Raw genomic sequence first — 18,924 nt, 5'->3', positions numbered from 1 at the left:
CAGTAAGAAGTAAATCATCTCCTGACCAACACAAGAGACGTAGAATGACATTTCGTACAGGAGTCTGTTTCCTGTACTTTTTAGTCCCTTCTTTTTGCTTTTTTTTTTTAAACATTGCAATGTTGGCCAATCAACTGAGAAAACTTGTGTGTCCTTTCCCCCCATTCACACCAGATTTTCTGGCTATTTGATCTGCGAGGACAGGATCTGCTTTGGTTCTCTGTAATTCTGCACTTGATGGCATCAAACTGAAGTGGTGTCTATTTTTTTCTGCACTAGAAAAAAGGGGATGCAGGTGCAACACTTGCTTGTGTGAACACCACGAGAGTGTTCAGAGCACCTCCCCGAGCACCCCTCTTGAGCCTAGCTGAATCTGCCAAGGTTTTCAGTATTGCTCTATAAAAAACACATGAAGGCACTTTTGATTGAAGTCGATCCTTGGCCATCTAGTGTGGTGGTGTCTACTGTAAGGGCTGTTGTCAGTGAGACTTCAATGAACCTGCAATACGAGGAGGAAAGCCAAAGTCCTGACCCTGCCTCAGACACCACCGCTCCTTTCATCGTTTTCTTTTGGCTCTTAATTGGCAACTAGTGAGGGAGAAGCGGAGCAGGAACAGAGCTGGCTCCGGAACTGGGACCGTTGCTGTATGCTGCTTAAGCAGCTGCCCACCACCTGTGTCATGGCACGCGACATTTGAAGATTGTCTAATTGTTTGAGCTATGCTCAGAAAGCCACTGAGTAAACGCAACTTGCTGCATCCAGAGGGGGGACCAAGACCCTAAGAACCATGTTTGCTTCCTGAAAGGCAGCACATGTGCTGCTCATAGGAGAGTTAGCTTGGGACATGACACAACTGATTGTCATCTACTGTTGAAAGAGAAAAGCCAAGAAATTCCAGCGGCTATGCCTGCAAGTTTGACTCTGCGATGGAGTCCATACTTTGCATACCAGGAGACTGAGGGCCACCCTTCAGCCAGTCCAGCTAGCTGCTGGAGAAGAGAGGCTAAGGGGCAGATGAGGCAAGTCCGTGTGTTCAAAAAACATCTGTGGACCCTAGCTTTTAAAACAAAGTTCTTTATTGATAAACCTTCCTCCTGTGCTAAAACGAGACACAGAGAGACGAGAACAACTCTAAATTACAACACTTTATTGCAGCATCGGCAAAGATCAGATTTCTGAAGCTGGTGAAGATCAGGTGGCATTTCTGACTGCGTGTGAGTGTGTGAGAGAGAAATGTTACAAATTTGTACAAGTCTCATTTAAAATTCTACATGCAGAACTCAACTGTGGTGAAAAGAATTTTTAAAATAGCTAGAAAAAAAATTAGTAGCATACAGATGTGCTCATTAACTGAATGTACTACACCTACGTGGAAGCAACCAAAAATAAAATCCCCCCACATCTATCCTAACAAACAAGATTGTCAGAAACTGACCAAAAAACCTCATTTCCACTTAGAAAAATAAAAATTCTACTTTTTGCCAACTATTTTTTTTCCTTTTTTAATACATAGACAGAGGCTTAACAACCCATGTAAGTCAACAGAACATTCAGCTCCACTTTGCGGCATCTGTTTGTCATGCTGACTGGCACATTTTGGTTTTCAACAATGCTTCCAACGAGCGCCACTAGATCTCCTGTTCTTCGGCTGTTGTCAGGCTGTTCGAGGCAATTGGAGGTCAGCGTTCTTGGCTTTCACATCGTCTCTGTTGACCCTCAGGAGCTCATTTTGGGATCATCCTGGTGCCCTCCCTTGCCCTCTTCCAACCTTTGCTCTCCTTCCCCCCACTCCAAGAGCAGAGTTCCTTCCTCCCAGAAAAGAAGCCTTTTCCTGTGGAACATCCGGGGGCTTTGGTTTCGCTTATCCTACTCATCAGGGTTTACTACATGATACCTACTTCTTGCTCCATCACTTCTCTACTGCAGACCTGGAGCCCCCCCAAATAAATATTCTCCTGACACGCCATGCTCAATTCTGAGGAAATGCCACTCATTACGAGGGTTGATTCCCCACACACTTAAACCATCAAAACTGTCTCTGCTCCGCCATAATCCTTTGCTCTTTGTTGTAACTGAACTGCTCACTTGGTAAAGTTAACCATCTCATTTATTTACTTCCATTCTCATGAGAAGATTAACCCTCACACGGTGCCATAACAAAATGCATTTTTTTGGTAGGCCATGACTGGAAGCTTCCGCTATTTCTGTTTTTAGTGGAGGCTGGTGTATATGCTCTACGGCCCCAGCCTGTCACAGGTTTTCGATTCTGAACTCTCTAGACTGACGTGCTCAGATGTGTCTGCTGCTCTCATTTAATTGCTGGAAGACTCCACTAATCCACAACGTTGGAGATACAGGACCTAATGAAATGACGCTTGCTGTTGGATCAACGTCTCCTAAAAAGAGGGAAAAGTGTGTGAATGGCAAAGAACCAACTGGTGTGGCAGTGTTGTCTGCCAAATGCAGTTAATTTCGCAGATAAGCGTTTTAAAAGAACAAAAAGGGGAATTTTACTCAGCCCACTTCCTTCCTAACAAGAAAAAACATACCAAGAATGAATGTGATTTTTTTCAATCAATGTAATCCAGTACGCACTAGCAAGAGAACTGTGTTTTTTAATCCTCCCCACTTTCATTTTTTTTTAAAAAACTGTATTTCAAGCTCTTAAGTTTCAATGATACACTTTAAAGTATAATCCTCAGTAAGATCTCAGAAAGCAGAGACTGTGCAGAATAAGGGTTGGCAATAGCCAGAGCATATGGTTGGAGTGTCCTGCAAAGTTTCTTGTCCCTAATCTACCTGGCATAACAGGACACAAAAGCTGCACGATAAATTAAGCAAAAGAGAAATAAGGCAAATTTGCACATTTCAAACAGTTTACAAAATGCAGTTTTTCTTAGTGTACTCGTTCATAACACGCAGCGCCCAGGGCAGAGATCTAAGAAGCATCTTGGGTATCTAGGAGTTGCACCCCCCCCCCACATCTCTCTTTAGAGTGTACAGTCCCCTCACCCATTTTCTGTGATGAACATACAAGGAGTCACAGATAAGGACTGGAATGAGCCTTTAGTTTCTATCTGGGCATCCCAGGGAACATAGGACAACACTTCCTTTTCCTTAAATAAAACAAAGAAACCAAGAAGGCAATGCATAGAATCCACCTTAGTCCCCTCAGTTAGTTGGTCAGTTCAGTCGTCAGAGGCTGCTGTCTGCCAGCAACGATTTCCCCCATTTCCTGCAACTATCATTTGCCCTCAGAGCTTGATCAGAGCTGATCCTGAGACTGGGAGGTCAAACCTGGCTCTGTATGAATGTAGATCTAAAAAGGTACCTGCAAGCAAACCACTGATTTTTTTTTTGATAGCTAGGTCTTTCTCCAGTCCCCAACATGATGCCATACTGACTCTTAAGAACAATCTCTTCTGTCTCTTCAGCCGTCCTCAAAACTCACTTTCTGTTTTCTATGACTATTCTCAGTTTGGGCACTATCTGTTCCCTCTCTCATGCCTGATCGTGTTGAAAAAACAGGAATGACAATGAAACTGAGAGGCAAGAGCCTTTCCTTTGGATTGAAGTAGCGGCTATTCAGCAAGCAAACACTCGGATAACCCCCTTTCCCTCCTGTGCCCCAGGACTGTAAGCCACAGGCGGTATCCTTAGGTGACTGGTGCAGCCTTGGAATTCTTGAAGCAAACAAACACTTTAAGGTGTGCATTGCCTGGTTTTAAATATGATGCAGCCCAGAGGAGGGTCATATCACAGGAACCTGCTGTCCAGACAAGCAGCAGTTACTGGGCAACGACCAATGCAAGAGACAGTGAAGGAAGGAAGAGGAATGGGAGTGTATGAGCCTGGATTCCCATAATTCAAACCTGGGCAAGCCACTACCTTGCCAGTTTCTGCATACAAGAAATAAGTGCAACGAGGGGCTACTGGCTAGCAGCACGGCAACGGATCCTCAAGCAGCATCCCTGGCAGACAGGGAGGACATCCAGATTTCCCAGTGTTGTATGAATAAAGAGAAGGCTAATGGTGGAAATCTTTTAAGAGCAGCTTGGCACAGGTCGGGGGACTTCTCCCCTGGAAAAGAGACCAGGCAGTCTCTCTTCATACTATTCTTCCCTGTTCTCGCCAGGATTACTGCACAAATGGGAAGTGCTTTCAACTCTAGAAAAGCAGTGGGGGGGGGGAACCCTATGGGGCAGGTCCAATTTATTCCAAAATTCTTTGTCCCTATTCTTCTAAACAAAACAAAAAATCCAGTAGAATCCATAAAATATGAAGTTTAAAATGGTATTTAAAAGTCCAACATTAAACAAAAGATGCGTGCCCCCCCCTCCACTGCCAAAATTTCTAAGCCACTAGTGTTGCCCCCCTTTTCCTTTAAAAAGCCACGTGACATTTTTCTTCTTGTTGGCATTGCTCAGATCCCGTGTTCATTCCTGTTGGGCTTCCCCTAGAAAACTACTCAAAGGACTGAACCATGAAAAGTTTTCAGCTACCGCCAGCAACATTTTTAAACAGGCATGGTGCCCTGGGCTCCTGCGAGAGTTTCTTCTTGTTCAAGGATTTGATTACGTACAAATTAAAGGGGCTTCCTCTCCTCCTCCTCCTCCTCCTCAAGTCTATAAAACTCAGGAAAAGTAAGAGCCTGGCAGTCCCCCTGCTCTGCCTCCAGGGCACCAAAAGCTCTCTTACCTCCCACCAGTTTTAAAGATTAGATCAGCATTAGGTGCTCCCTTGGGATGCTGATAGCGGGGCCGCCGTTCTCGGTTGGTATTTGCTGGAGCTGGCCGCTGTGCAAGGGACTGCATCATCTCTGTGGAATTTTGGTTAAGAGAAGGACATTAAGAGGTGGGTGGCAATGTCTAGATTACAAAATCAAAGGAACATCAGAGATCTTTCAAGTGCCATAATTTCAGCTGTGCTAGTCGGTTGTAGAAAAATTCGACATAAGCTTTGGCAGAGCTCACTTCTTCTCTTGCACGAAGGGCACGTCCAGAGCCTCTGATGACATGAGCTCTGATTCGTCACAGCTTATGTCAAAATAAACTTTGCCCATCTGAGGTGCCCCTGAACTCTCAATCCTGGAAAATACAGTTCTGGAAACAGCCTCATTGGCAAGAGAGCCATCAACATCAATGTGTCTACCAACACACAAATCTCAACTTTCTGTGGAGCAAACCACAGCTATAAAACTGCCTTCAGTCTGAAAGTTGGTAATATTGGAAAAATAAACACACTCAAAAAGTTAGTAACATTTCAAGTTCTTTTTTCCTGCTGGGAAAGAGACTACAACAACTAGTATCTCATCTGAATGAACAAACTAAATTCCCACAGAACATGCTGGAAAGTTTCCCGTTACAACTGTGTGTCTGGAGCGACAGATGGTGCAGCCTTTCCAATGGGTTAAAAAAGTCACTTTGGGAGGGAGGAGGGAATCAACAAGCAGCGCTTTCAAGAGGCCACAGGCAGGCTTGTATGCTGAGGATTGTACCTGTTGACTGTGGGGATCCTCAGATGTTATTTTCCCCAATACTGTGGTATGTGCACTTGCTGTGCCAAAAGCTAAACAGGCGTCCCCCTGATCAGTCTGCTGGGCTTCAGCACCAGGAGAAGGGAGCATGGGGGAAGGGAAAGGGCAGTAGATGGAGGGGCCCCTCGGCTCCCCTCGGCTCCATTACCATGACATGATTTTTAATGTCAATTCAAAAACAGAGTTCTCCTTTTTGTGGCTCATGAAATGGTAAGAGAGGGCTTGGGGGTGGGAAGCCTACTACACATTTGTACGGGGCCCCCATGCATGCTGGCTGTCTCTTCCTGCACAGGAACCGCAGGGAAGTGATCCATGTCGGCAGGCGTCATCAAGTGCGTATGCGGGGGCAAAATCTGCCCCGAGCCTCTCCCAGCAGCAGCCCAGGGGCCGCGTGCTGCCCCCTCCGGCTGCATGAGGCCCCCTCCCCTCCGCGAGGATCTCCCTACCCTGGTAGTCCTCTTGCTCCTGCCGCTCATTGATGTCCAGGGTCAGCTTCTTCATTCTCATCCTCTCCTCTTGCTCAGCCTGTTGCTGGCTCCAGTGGTTCGCAGCCAGTTGGGAAGACATTGGCACGTTGAGGATCTTGAACTAAGACGACACAAGACATCTCTCTGAGAGCCCATCAAGGAACAAAACGAGCACCGCAAAACACAGCACAGCAAAGGGCCACTCTGAACGCAAGGAAAGAACCTCTGGTCCCAGGCAGCAGCAAGAGCCGTGGGAATGGTGCCCTCTCTCCTGCTCTGGCACCGCTCACTGCTGCCACCGCCACTCTGCTGCTCTTTTTCCAGTGCGCCTCAGCAGGGAAAAGAGGAAAAAAAACTTCTAAAGGGCTGAGGGGCAGCAAGGTGCTGCATGCTTAGCTCTACCATCCATGACGCTTTTAACCCATGAGGGTTAAAAGAGGGTGGAAAGAAGGGAAATTGAGAGCCAGACGTTGCCAAAACGGGCATGAGATCATCTAGATGCTCCTTTTTACTCCTATTATCTGTACCAATAGTCACACAACATCCTGAGCGCTTGGCTTTTGCCCAGAAGGAAGTCTAAACGAAGGGGAGTGAATGTGGGATAGTGCTTGGGGGGAAAGACGCCACAAGACTGATTCTCAATATGCCCCCCCCGCCCCCCCATCAGTTTTAAGTTTGTGAAAACAACAAGACGGGGGGGTGTTACAGCACTTCCACACCCAGAGCCCAGAACACAACTGCTAGCAAGTAAATCCCACAGAGCAAGATAAAACTTTTAAATTGCCTTCCTTTTGAACTGTGAATTCCCAGAAAGTGCAGCTACACAACCGCTATCACGAGACATCCTTTTTAAATAAGTAAAAATCACAGACAACAATATATTAGTATATTAGCACTATGTATTAAGTATTTGTATGTATTATATTAGGGTTCATTCATTTAGATAGAAAATTCTAAACAATTGAGGTAGCCATGCTACACCAAAGAAAAAAAGGAGTCTTGAGGCACCTTAAAATACTAACACACACACACTGAAGAGTAACTTTTTGTGGGCTGGAAACCCACATCAGATGAATAAAGTGAAACTACGTTCAGCAAAATATACAAACAGAGGAGGGGAGACTGTGGGCTAAAATGCAATTGATACCGCCTGTAACATTCCTGTGCAAAACTCAAAAGTGGTGCCCTTAAATGTGGCAACGTTCTGGCAATACATGACACCTCTTGAGAGAGTCAGCGGTCCAGTGAGCCAGTCAGGAGGAACAGTTTGTAAAAGAATTTGTGTGTCCTCCTCACCTGCTGCTTGTTGCCCTTTCGCGTCAACATGACAAAAGGCATTGTGTCACCAGACTCCGATTCTCCTTCCCCGCCACCCAAGGGTGGACCTTTCTTCAGCTGGCTCTTGAGATGCAGAGGAATTGCAACGTCTAACTGATGGACCTTCACAGATTCACCACTCCTTTGCTGAAAACGTAACATACTGTGTGTCAAAGACCAGGACAAGATTCCAAAGCCAAGGTTTGCAAAAAAAGGTTTCAATGCCAAAGTAAATGGGGTTTAGGCCCCACAAGTTAACTCCTGGGGAGCTTCACACATTATAATTTTTAGATGAATACCTAAAAGTGCAAAATCAGAATACTAATACTTGCGCTTACAAACATGTTGATTGTGCAGTTACACTCGTTTTGTCAAGCAGCCTACTGTACTGATCAGCAATTCATTACTAGATGGAATACATCAAATTAAGATACACCAGGGAATGCTTTATAAAAAACCCTAAAGATTTAATTTAGTTTATTTATGCTCCAGCTTTCTCCCCAATGGGGAACCAAAGTTGCTTCCGATTTCTCTTCACATCAGCCCTGTAGGTAGGTTAGGCTGACAGTGTGTGACTGGCCCAAGATCACCCAGTAAGCTGCGAGGGTAGAGCAGGGAGTCAAACCTCAGACAGAGCCTAGTCCAACACTCTAACCACTACATCATACTGACTTCTTAAGATGGCAAAGAAAAACAGTACTTCAAAACAAAATATGTACCCCCTGAGTTTTCAAACTCAAGACTGTTATGTTGTTTATGGTGGCACAAGACAAGGGGGGATTTATTGAAATAAAAATAGTTGGGGGGTGTTGTGGTAGCACAAAAGCAAGCTTGCCAATTCAAGTTACAAAAAAAACCCCACAATCAACCAATACCTGTAAATTTTCTAGCATCATTTTGTCCAGTGCTTGGATGAAGTCTTCGTCTTCAGCACACGGGACACGCTTCAGTCCACCTCCCTTGATCATTACTTCCTGATAAAGAAAGGGGGGGGGAGAGAATAAACTTGACTGTCTCATTGTATCTCTATTAGGGGCAGTTATCTCTGAGGGCTGGTTGTGGCCTTTGAAGGCCCTTTGGGATGGTCATCAGGCCAGGTCAATTTTAATCAGTGACGGCTACCATCTGTCATTTCACCCAACAGGAACCATTTTCAAAATTTAAGGTGGAAACAATCCATACTGTAACATTTCAACATTTGTATGCAATGCACAGGCCAGATACTCCAGGGCACATCCACAACTGTGAAGTCTTTACTGCATGTATGGCTGACTATAATACCCAGAACTAGACCACCTGTGAAGGCAGGGGGTGCGCATTAACAAAGTCAGGTGGGGATGACTTTATGAATATCTTAAACACAAGCGTGTGCGTGATGGCCTGTAGGAGCATTTTCCTCTCCCCCATTATTTGCTCTTTTCCTTTCCTAAAAGCCCCACAGCTGCTCCCCTTCAGCTTCCTTCCAACCCACCATCCAACCTACCTTTCTCTGCTCCTCTGCTTTCAGCTTCCCCTCCCTTTCTCTTCCCCTGGCAGCTTCTCCCCAGCAAAACTCTAGCCAAGTTGTGCAGTGCCAGCTGCCAGGCACAAATGCAGAGTGGGGGGGGGGGGTACTCACAAGGACTTGTGGGAGGCCTCTTCACTTTCCCTTATACCTCCCCCCCACACACACCATGCCAGCTTTGTGTCCTCTTTCCCTGCTTCCTTCTCTCTTTCCTACCCACCAACCTATCTTTTATCTGCTCCCCCCATCTTCAGCTATATTTATTATTGACTTCATTTATACCCTGATTTTTTCCACAATGGGGACCCAATGTAGCTTACATCATGTTCCTCTCCTCCATTTTATCCTCACAACCACCTATGAGGCATGTTAGGCTGGGGATAGATGAACGGTTCAAGGTCACCCTGTGAGTTTCCATGGCAGAGTGGGGATTCGAGCCCAGTCCTCACAGATCCTGCTCTGAAACTGTATCCACTACACCACACTGGCTTTCCTGCGGTGGTGGCGGCTGAACAGTAGCAAGCAGCGGATTCTGGATGAATCACACAAATCATATGGTATCTAATTGCCTGGTGCTTGCTGCCAGGCCTGGCCTAGATGAGTCCTCCCTCAAAAGCCAAAACAGTCCTGGAAAGGGCCTAGCCTGCTTCCATTAACGGACAGAAACCAAGGCTTCAAGGCTGGCAATACTGTTATGGTCGTCTAGCAAATCCCACAATGGTAACTGAAAGGGCATTCATTTCTTAAAGCTACAGGTGCTGTTTCTATTATTTTGGTTTTAAAAAAACAATTATTTGTTTCAGGTTTTTCTGTAAATCTGGGGCATTTGTGGAGTTTATAGAAAGATTTATCTTGTCTATTCATGGCTCCAGTCACTGGATTTAAGTATCCACAGATTTGGCCATGTTGAGAATTAGATATATTGACAGGCATACATCCAGACAGTTTTTTGCACTTGTAAAAGGGATGAGGAATTCCTATTCACCGCCAAAAAACTAGGCTGAGGATCATAGGGCCTGACCACACAAAAGCCATGCGTCATGGGTCCCGTAATGAAGAGGGGAATCGGGCAATATTTAGCCAAAAAAAAAAGCTGGCTGGATCCAACTGATAAAGCTCGCCATCTCTGATGTATCGTTACTGAAGCAGGAAAGTAATAAAATGCACACACATCATAGGAGCAGCAGCAGCAGCAGCACAATCCTTGCCAGTAAGTCCCAAATACCTTCTGACGTGTGGATAACTGCTGCACAATGCTGCATGTCTCCTACTCAGCATATGGGAGAGCTCAAGGAGCTTAACTATGATCTACATGGTAGACTTGTCACCTGGTCTAACACGGTTAATTAAAATACCATCCCTTGAACCTGGCCATCCAGCTGTAGCTTCCGAAAATAAAAAAGAAAGGGGAAAAAAACCAGTGGAGTGCTAGACTTTTAATCTAGCGTAATGGTTTGCAACGTATTGTTATACAAAGGGGAGAGAATAGTCTCTCTACCATGCTGTACACCATGCCTTCAATGAGTTCTGTTGCACTGCAGCTCTCTGCTGCTTTGGCCAGGTACGATCTGAGCTGCTGTAGCATAGTGTGTGTAAGTGGCTTGGTTGTGAATCCGCACTCTGCCAGCTCGACTCCCGCTACTGCCATGAACACCACAGGTGGCGTGGGGTCAGCCCCTCCTCTCAGCCCCAGCTCTCCAGCTGTATTGTGGGGATAATAATCTTGTTCACCGCTCTGAGTGTGGAACTAATCTGTCCAAGAGGGCCGTATATAAGCACATATATATAATATATATAATTATATATTATATATATATAATATAGGCTATTATCATCATCATCTTCACAGTACACAGACTTCCATCTTCCAAACTGCCTAGCATACAGCAGGAATATCTGCAAAGAAAATTCTCTTCTGCCGTGCAGGACAACTGACCAGATTATTACAAGATTCTCATTCAAAATCTGCTTCATTTGTCTCTCAGCATTTGAAACAATGCAGAAAACTATACAGCCCTGAAGAACAAGACAGTTCTCAAAGTCAGCAGGGGATCATGCATCTGGTCTCAACACAAAGCATCCAAAACTCTGGTATGAGAGCCAAAGGTAAGCCCTCCCATTCAGTCCAACTGATAAATAATCCTCCCTCCTGATTCACATGCCGTTTTCTTCAGGTGGCAAGTTCTTCTGAAGTACAGAGGACCCACACCATGTATCTGTTTGCAGGAAGTCCCGGATCCTGTGCACAAAGGGCCCCTCCTTCACCAAACAGCCACAGCTTGCGTTTCTTCCTAGTGCAGTATGACGACCTGCACTTGCCTACTTCCATACACTCTTCTCCCAATCCAAGGCTTCTATTGTAGCTCATTCTCTGGCTGAATAGCCTGGGTTTACCTACCAAAGGCACTGCTCAGTAACTGCTTATCAGAAAAATAACTTAAGGTGGGCACGGCATCTTGCGGAGCAATGAAGGGCTCAAGAAAGCCTCAGTGTATCAGGCATGCCTCCAGAGAGAGCCAGGCCTTTACAGGAACAGGGAGCCGGCCTTGGCTTTGTTCACTGCCACCTAGCCTGGTGAAAGTTACCAAAGTATGCCAATGGATGAGATGCCCGTTCCAAGACTGAACTGACCACGCTCTTAATTTATTACAACATTTTAACTTGGTATTCATACGAATCAATACACCAAAGTAAAATCACTAATATCAAGCAGCTACTATTGAAAATACTATTCAAGGCACTCTACCCACATGTATTAAAGTGGCAATACATACAGTATTCTCTTCATCAGTTTCATTTTCTTTATTTGAATCGGTGAGATAATCTGTATTCTCTTCTTCCTCTTCTTCTCCCTCTTCTTCTTCATTTTCAGAGCCCTCCTGAAATTTTAAATTTAAAGGTGAAATCAAAAGCCATATTTTATTGCAACTGATATGACTTCTGCCACTTGCAGAGTGTTCATTGTTTTGGCATGTCCTGTGCATTTAATGTATATGCTGCTTTACCAATTTTTACTAAAATTAGTACCTGAAACACATTTCTATCCTTTAATTTTGTCTATACAGTTAATCAAACCTTGATGAACTTCCCTAGAAAGGCTGACCTGAAATTCTATCCAGTTATTTAACTGTGAAACTAAAGAGAACGACTTAGGGGACCTCCTTAAAAGTATGCAAGCAAGTGATCAGTTCAATTTCCTTTCCATATCATGAAAGAATTGCCTGACAGGTTTTTTTAAAAACCTATCTTACAAAGTACGGTGTACACAGAGCCATCCGTCCAAAATTAGCTCTCATTAGAGTTTCTTCCCTTAAAAATCTCAGCAAGGGATGCCACAAGTTGGCTACGACTTGATGGCGCTTTCAACCACCACCACCACCACCACCACCACCACAATCATACAATTCAACAAACAATTCAAATACACAGCAGGAGACTGAGAGTGCCGGAGCCCAGGATGCTGGAGAGTGACGCTTCCTGGCATTTGCTCACTAATAAAAAGAAAAACCATTTGAAAAACTGGTACATTTTCTTTATAAAGCAGAGCGAGGCCCTTCTAAGCCCATCGACTTCAGTGGATTTAGAAGGGGGTAATTCTGCTGAGGATGGTATCGTTAGTCATGTTCCTAACAATGCTTCTGTGGCACAGAAGAAACTGAAGATCTTACATGATCTTTAAATGCCTTATCCATGCTTGAATGGGAAACAGTAGTTGCTCAAGGATGAAGAAAATGTACCCTTTGTATAAAAGAAATGTACGACTGACCCTACAATCCCTGATGCTGAGGATTTAACCATCGCAAGATGTATCTTCCAATTCAGAGTCTCTTTAAAGGTCACCCCTGGATATTTAAAGGAGCTGCATTGTTGGACTGGGTTGCCAAGGATGCTCCAGCGCTGCTTATCTAACCTCTCTGGCACCATCCCAGGATTCAACAATGCAAGGGCTACTACCCTCCCCCCCACCACACTGCCACACTCCTATTATGCAATACCAGATCAGTAAGAAGCAAAGCTGCATGCCTTACTGGTATGTTCAGGAAGAGGAAACAGACATGGCTTGTATAACAGAGAAGCAGTTAGAGGGAAATGATGTGGCGTGTCTGTCCCAACGAATCCTGCCTGGCTATGGAGTCCTACATCAACCCTGCAGTAGTGGCCAAGGAGGAGGGACTGCTGCTATTATCCTTCGTGAGTCTTTCAACTTCCACAGACTTCCAGTAAAAGCTATACATATATAGCTGGTATTGCCCGTATGCTCCTTTTGTTGGGAACTAGAGATAGGTGAGGTATTCTGCTTGTCTACCAACCAAGCTCCCCACTAAGCATCCTCTCTGAGTTGGCAGAGGTGCTCTCAGATGTGGTGCTGGAGACACCTAGATGGGATTGTTCTGTGGGACGTCACCACCCATGCTGAATGCTCTATGTCGGGGCGGCCCCGGAACTCACAGCTTCCCTGGCAGCCTCTCAAAATAGTGATAGGCCCCACCCATGAAAGAGGCCACACATTGGGTTTAATCTTTTGCAATGAGCCTTTGAGGGAAGGTTTTGTTTCAGGGTTAGAGATTGTGCCTGAGCCATGGCCTGACCATTATCTATGAAGACATATCTAGGAATATGGCCCTGATATCCTGGAAAACGCTGTGTGTGGGGGGGGGGGAGGGAGGGAGGGAGGGAACTCTCTGACCCTGAAGACAGAAGCCAGCCCTGTGGTTTGCCACGGTGCTTGGTGAAAAACTCACAATGAAACTGGTAGAGTATGTTGAGGCCCCGTGGAAAGACTTATGAGCAGCAATAATAATAACATTATAATAATATGTGATTTATATACCACCTTCAAGACAGCTTAACACCCCCTCAGAGCGGTTTACAAAGTATGTCATTATCCCCACAACAAAACACCCTGTGAGGTGGGTGGGGCTGAGAGAGCTCCAGAGAGCTGTGACTAGCCCAAGGGCACCCGGCTGGCTTCAAGTGGAGGAGGGGGGAATCAAACCCGGCTCTCCAGATTAGAGTCCCACGCTCTTAACCACTACTCTAAACTGGCTCTCCAATGAAAACAGCAAAGGCACCCAAGGACAGCTTACTCCAAGACAAGCCCAAAGAAAACAACAACAGAAAACCCTTAGTAGTCACTTACAGCCCACAACTCAAGCCAGTCCAACGCATTATCAATGAGCTACAACCCGTGCTGGATTGTGACACTTTCCTCACACAAGCACTGGGGGGGGGGGGACCTTTTCTTGCTTACAGACAGCCTGCTAACCTGGAACAACCACTCACTCACAATGATAAACTACTAAACACTAGCATGGACTCTGGTACCAAGGCCTGCAACAAACCAAGATGCCAACTTTGCTCTCATATAGATCCGAGCAGCACCATCAGTGGACCCCCCCACAACATCAGCCATACCATCCCGGGTTCATACTCCTGCTCATCCTCCCATGTGGTTTATGCCATCGCGGGTCAGCAATGGCCCTCCACTCCCTACATTGGACAAACTGGCCAGTCCCTTTGACAAAGAAGTAATGGACATAAGTCTGACATCAGGAACCAAAACATTCAAAAACCAGTGGGGGGAAATTTTAACCTTCCAGGTCATTCTGCTGCTGACCTAAAAGTAGCAGTTACCCTGCAGAGGAATTTCAAAGGGAGATTAGAAAGAGAGACTGCTGAATAGCAACCGATAACGAAGCTCAAGACAATGCATCCACCTGGACTGAATCAAGACCTAGGCTTCCTGTCTCATGACCAATGCTGATTTCTCCACACCCACTACCCCTCTGCAAACCACACCCTATTCAATCACACCCTGCCTTTGTCACTCATTGGCTATTATCATTTGGCTTCTGTAATCACTCCACTCTCCAAGATATAAGGACAGATGGACTCACATTCTAGCTGTATCTGAAGAAGTAAGCTGTGGCTCACAAAAGCTCATACCTTACCACAAATGTTGTTAGTCTTATAGGTGCTACTGGCCAGACTCTTGCTCTTTTCTATTGCTACAGAGTAACACGGTTACCCATCAAGGTGAAGAAACATCTGCTCCTTTAAGCACATTTTAGGGAATTTTTCAAACATCAGAAAGATCTCTTTTGAGAGTTAAAATGGATTAACAAATGTGACAGTTTTACTAAAACTGTTACTCTCTTTCCCCTCCCATCTCAAGATGCAGACAACGGTCATGATCCACTGCAGAAATGCATCTGCTGCTGTACCTGAAACACTCCCCGCACAAGCCTGGCCGAGTCCTTCAGCACGTTGCTTCCAGAAGTCACTGGGGGACAGGAACGGGAAAAGAGGGCACCTGCTGTGAATCCAACCCTCACCCTCCCAATGATCAGAACTGTGAGGGGGTGCTCATTCTACACCCATCATGTTAGGTAGGGGGGAGGGAACACGGTTTGAGATGTTTGAGACCTTCTTCTCTCAGCTCCCCCTCGCCTAGCAGACGGTCAGAGTTGCAAGGGGCTTCACGCAGAGTCTCTTCTCCTCACATGATGCCTCACCCATCCTTGAGCTCACTAGAGCAAACCTGGCCAACTGATTCCTTAGTTACTTAAACAATCAACTTATTCTGCAAAATGTACATGGACAGAACTTCAAGAGAGGTTCAAAAACACTATTTTGATGATTTCGAGAATGAGTGGAGACTTGGAGTAGCTACTAGGCCTGTTCTGTCTCTGAAACTTAGCACCCCAGCAAATTAACGGCCTGTTGTGATCTGTGGACAGCCACATACCCTACCCCCCCTTCACACCTATAGCCAAGGGAAGAAAGGATCACCTCTTCCTCGGGGTCATTGATTTCACTTTCATTTCCAGATTGTTCTTCTATCTCCACTCCACCTTCTTCCTCTTCCTCATCCTCCTCTAAGTTCTCCCCTTCTGTCATTGAACCTTTAGAGTCCTTGTCATTCACAAGGCCTAAAGACAGAAACAAAAAAGTTATGAATTAATATGCTACGAGAACTCAAAAGCATAAATCTCAATGCCTACTTGCATGGGAATAAGTTCCACTGAAATTAGGTGGACTTACATTTGAGTAAACATGCACAAGCTTAGTCCTGCACATCTTCACAGAAACCTCACAGTAAGTTACACAAACCATTATAACATTGCAATCAAGCATTTACTTAATTTATTTTTTACAAAAATTTATACCCCACCTTTGTACTCTCATAAAGTGACTAACCAATTAAAACATACATCACAAACCACATCTTAAAAGTCATTAAAACCAGAGCTAAAATACATACAAAAACATGAAAACAATTACAATTTTGGGCAAGAATGAGGAATCACTAAGGGAACACTAAACGTCAGATCCAAATAAGTTTGGGGGATTTCTTCTTCCTGGTAGTAAATTGCTGAAGGGTGCATTAAATGGTTTACTCCAAATGATTTATGCTGAAAAGCATTCTGACCCCCGACATGCATAGTGCACACTGTGCAACTCTCCTACAGTATTTTCAATAGCTTGTTGATCTGCAGCATATTGCAGAGCGAACTTCTAGAATTCTTCCAGAGACAGAGTCAGCCAACTCCAGTTAACCTTCCTGGTATCAGGATCAATCAACCAGACTCCCAAACAATTCATAAGTGTTTGTCCGACAGGGAGCAGACGCAACTGCCGCCCCCCCCCCCTCCACAGCAGGAAACAAGAGCACAAGGACCATTCCCCGCACTGCATCTGCATCCCTTGTGAACGGACCTTTGGATACTTACTGAGAAGGCTCCTTCTCCTCTGAAGAGCTGAGGACATCTTGGGTGATTCCCTTTGCCCAATCAGGGAGGCAGGAAGTCAAACTTTCTTCCTCTTCCTGCAATTATTTCCCTGTTATCAACACTAATTAAGAACAACAATCACTAAGCCCTATACAGATAAAAACTAGGAGGAAAACTCACAGCAGAAGAAAGTTATTTACAGACAAAAAAGAGTTAACATCTCAAAAGGAAAAAGGAGGAAGGAGAAGGTGACGAGGAACCTGGGAGGGGCAAGATGTCCTCCGCTCTTCAGAGGAGAAAGACCCTTCTCGGTAATTATCCAAAGGTTCCTTCTCCCTCTGAAGTGGAGGACATCTTGGGTGCTCCCAAATCAGTTACTCATTACAGGGTGGGTCACGTTCTGCGTCCAGCACCACTTGTTGGAGAACTCTCCTCCTGAAGGCTACGTCTGCTGAAAGGAATACATTCAACTTGTAGTGCTTCATGAAGGTGGATACCGAGGACCACGTGACTGCTTTACAAACCTCCTCTACAGATGCATTGTTAAGCAGCGCTGTGTTGGTTGCTGCACTTCTTACTGAGTGGGCAGTGATCCCACTGGGCATCTCTCTATTTCACAACTTGCAATAGTCTATGCAGGATCTGATGTTCTTGCCAATGGTCGCCACCGACATCCCCTTCCCTGCATTAGGTGGAGCTGTGTTGATGAAAAGAGAGTCCGATTTCCTAATCGAAACTGTTCTAGTCAGATAAGCTTTGAGGGCTCTTCTCACGTGTAAATTATGCCAATCCTTTTCTTTGGGTGGTTTGGATTGGGGCAGAAGGAGGGGAGATTGATCTTCTGTGTTCTGTGGAACTTGGAAATGGCTTTGGGTATGAAGGTCGGGTCTGTGTGGAGAACGACCTTGTCCTTATGGAAAATACAGAGATTAGGCTTGATTGATAATGACCCAAGTTCAGAGATCCTCCTAGTGGAAGTGATGGCCACCAAGAAGATGGTCTTCAACTGTAGCCATTTCAAGGAAATGTCCCTCAGGGGTTTGAAGGGTGTCCTGGTGAGAGCCGAGAGAATCATGTGTAGTCTCCAAGTAGGGAATCTATGAACGACTGGGGGGCTTAATAAGGCAGCGCCTCTCAAGAACCGATGTATATGAGGATGTCTGGATAAGTTCATGCCCTCGACTGGCGGTAGGACCGAAGTAAGGGCCGCCACTTGCTTGCGTAGAGTAGAAGGCTTGAGACCCAAGTCCAGACCGTCTTGGAGAAAGCTCAAGATCGTGGAGATGGATGGATGGAGATAATCTGTTTTCTTTCTCTTGGACCATCTGATGAAGGCTTTCCATGCCGTATTGTAGATCCTGACTGTCAATTTCTCCCTGGACGCTAAGATTGTGTTGACATAGGCTTTGGCAGAAATGTTGTCTGTCCAAATTAAAATGTTTTGGCCTGCAATGGTCTTGGCAAAATGAGAGAGAACTAGGCAGATTGCTCTCATCTCCAGTTGATTGATGGGGAGCCGAGACTCCTCCTCTGACCAGCGACCTTGGACTGGGATTCCCTCCAACGTTGCTCCCAGTCCTGCCAGGCTGGTGTCTGTAAACAGCTGTAATCTGTGGGGCTCAAGGAAGGACCTCCCCTGACACAGATTGGCACACTGCGTCCACCACTTGAGTCTTTCTTTGTTCTTCCAGGAGACACATACCAGTCTGTCAGATCTGGATATGATCTGAGCTTGAAAGGGACGTAGAAAGGAGAGGTCCCGAGTGTGGAAGTGTCCCCAATAAATTGCTTCACTGTTTGCCCCAGCGTCCCCAGCAACTTGGAGAAGATTGTGAGTGAGGTAAAATCGTTTAGGAGCACCGACCTGACTAGATCCTTGGTTCTCTGAATCTTTTCCTGTGGCAGAAAAAGGCAGCCCTCCTTGGTGTCTATTAGTAAGCCCAGATGGGGTTAGCTTTTGAGAAGGAAGCAGGGAGCATTTGTTTAGATTTATCAAGAAGCCGTGTTGTTGAAGAAAGAGGATCATCTCTCAAGTGTGGAGGATGGATTGTTCTCTGGAGTCCGTCCAGATGAGGATGTCATCCAGGTACGGATGGATGTGGATCCCCTTCTCCCTGAGCTGAACTATGGGGTTGATTAGCACTTCTGAGAATACCCTGGGAGCTGTGACTAGACCGAAGGGTAGGGCCTTGAATTGGAAGTGACGATTGTCCACATGAAATCTGAGGAAACGTCGGTGCACGGGATGGATGGGGATGTGAAGATATGCCTCCGAGAGATCTATGGAGGTGAAGAACTCCCCAGAGCACAGGGCCTTGGCTATTGATCGTAGCGTTTCCATCCGAAAATGCTTCAACTTTATGAAC

General features: G+C 45.5%; 1 protein-coding gene across 3 annotated transcripts in view; it reads right to left on the bottom strand.

Annotated features, from left to right (window-relative positions):
• Positions 1–1,131: 1,131 nt before the first annotated feature.
• The window catches only part of UPF2 (UPF2 regulator of nonsense mediated mRNA decay), a 66,734-nt gene continuing 48,941 nt past the window's right edge, over positions 1,132–18,924 (bottom strand). For 2 of the 3 annotated variants that reach the window (XM_054988432.1, XM_054988435.1), the window contains 7 exons: positions 15,618–15,757; positions 11,600–11,704; positions 8,197–8,295; positions 7,301–7,468; positions 5,984–6,125; positions 4,700–4,820; positions 1,132–2,397 (listed from right to left, as the gene is read on the bottom strand). In XM_054988432.1, coding sequence (XP_054844407.1) covers positions 2,388–2,397; positions 4,700–4,820; positions 5,984–6,125; positions 7,301–7,468; positions 8,197–8,295; positions 11,600–11,704; positions 15,618–15,757 — 785 coding nt within the window. In that variant the 3' untranslated portion in view covers positions 1,132–2,387. Of the gene's footprint in view, positions 2,398–4,695; positions 4,821–5,983; positions 6,126–7,300; positions 7,469–8,196; positions 8,296–11,599; positions 11,705–15,617; positions 15,758–18,924 lie in introns of those variants that run through there. The other variant, XM_054988436.1, reaches the window with a different exon arrangement.

Source organism: Eublepharis macularius, chromosome 9, assembly GCF_028583425.1.
Source record: "Eublepharis macularius isolate TG4126 chromosome 9, MPM_Emac_v1.0, whole genome shotgun sequence".
Taxonomy (NCBI): Eukaryota; Metazoa; Chordata; class Lepidosauria; order Squamata; family Eublepharidae; genus Eublepharis; species Eublepharis macularius.
This window is presented reverse-complemented; position numbering and strand designations above follow the sequence as displayed.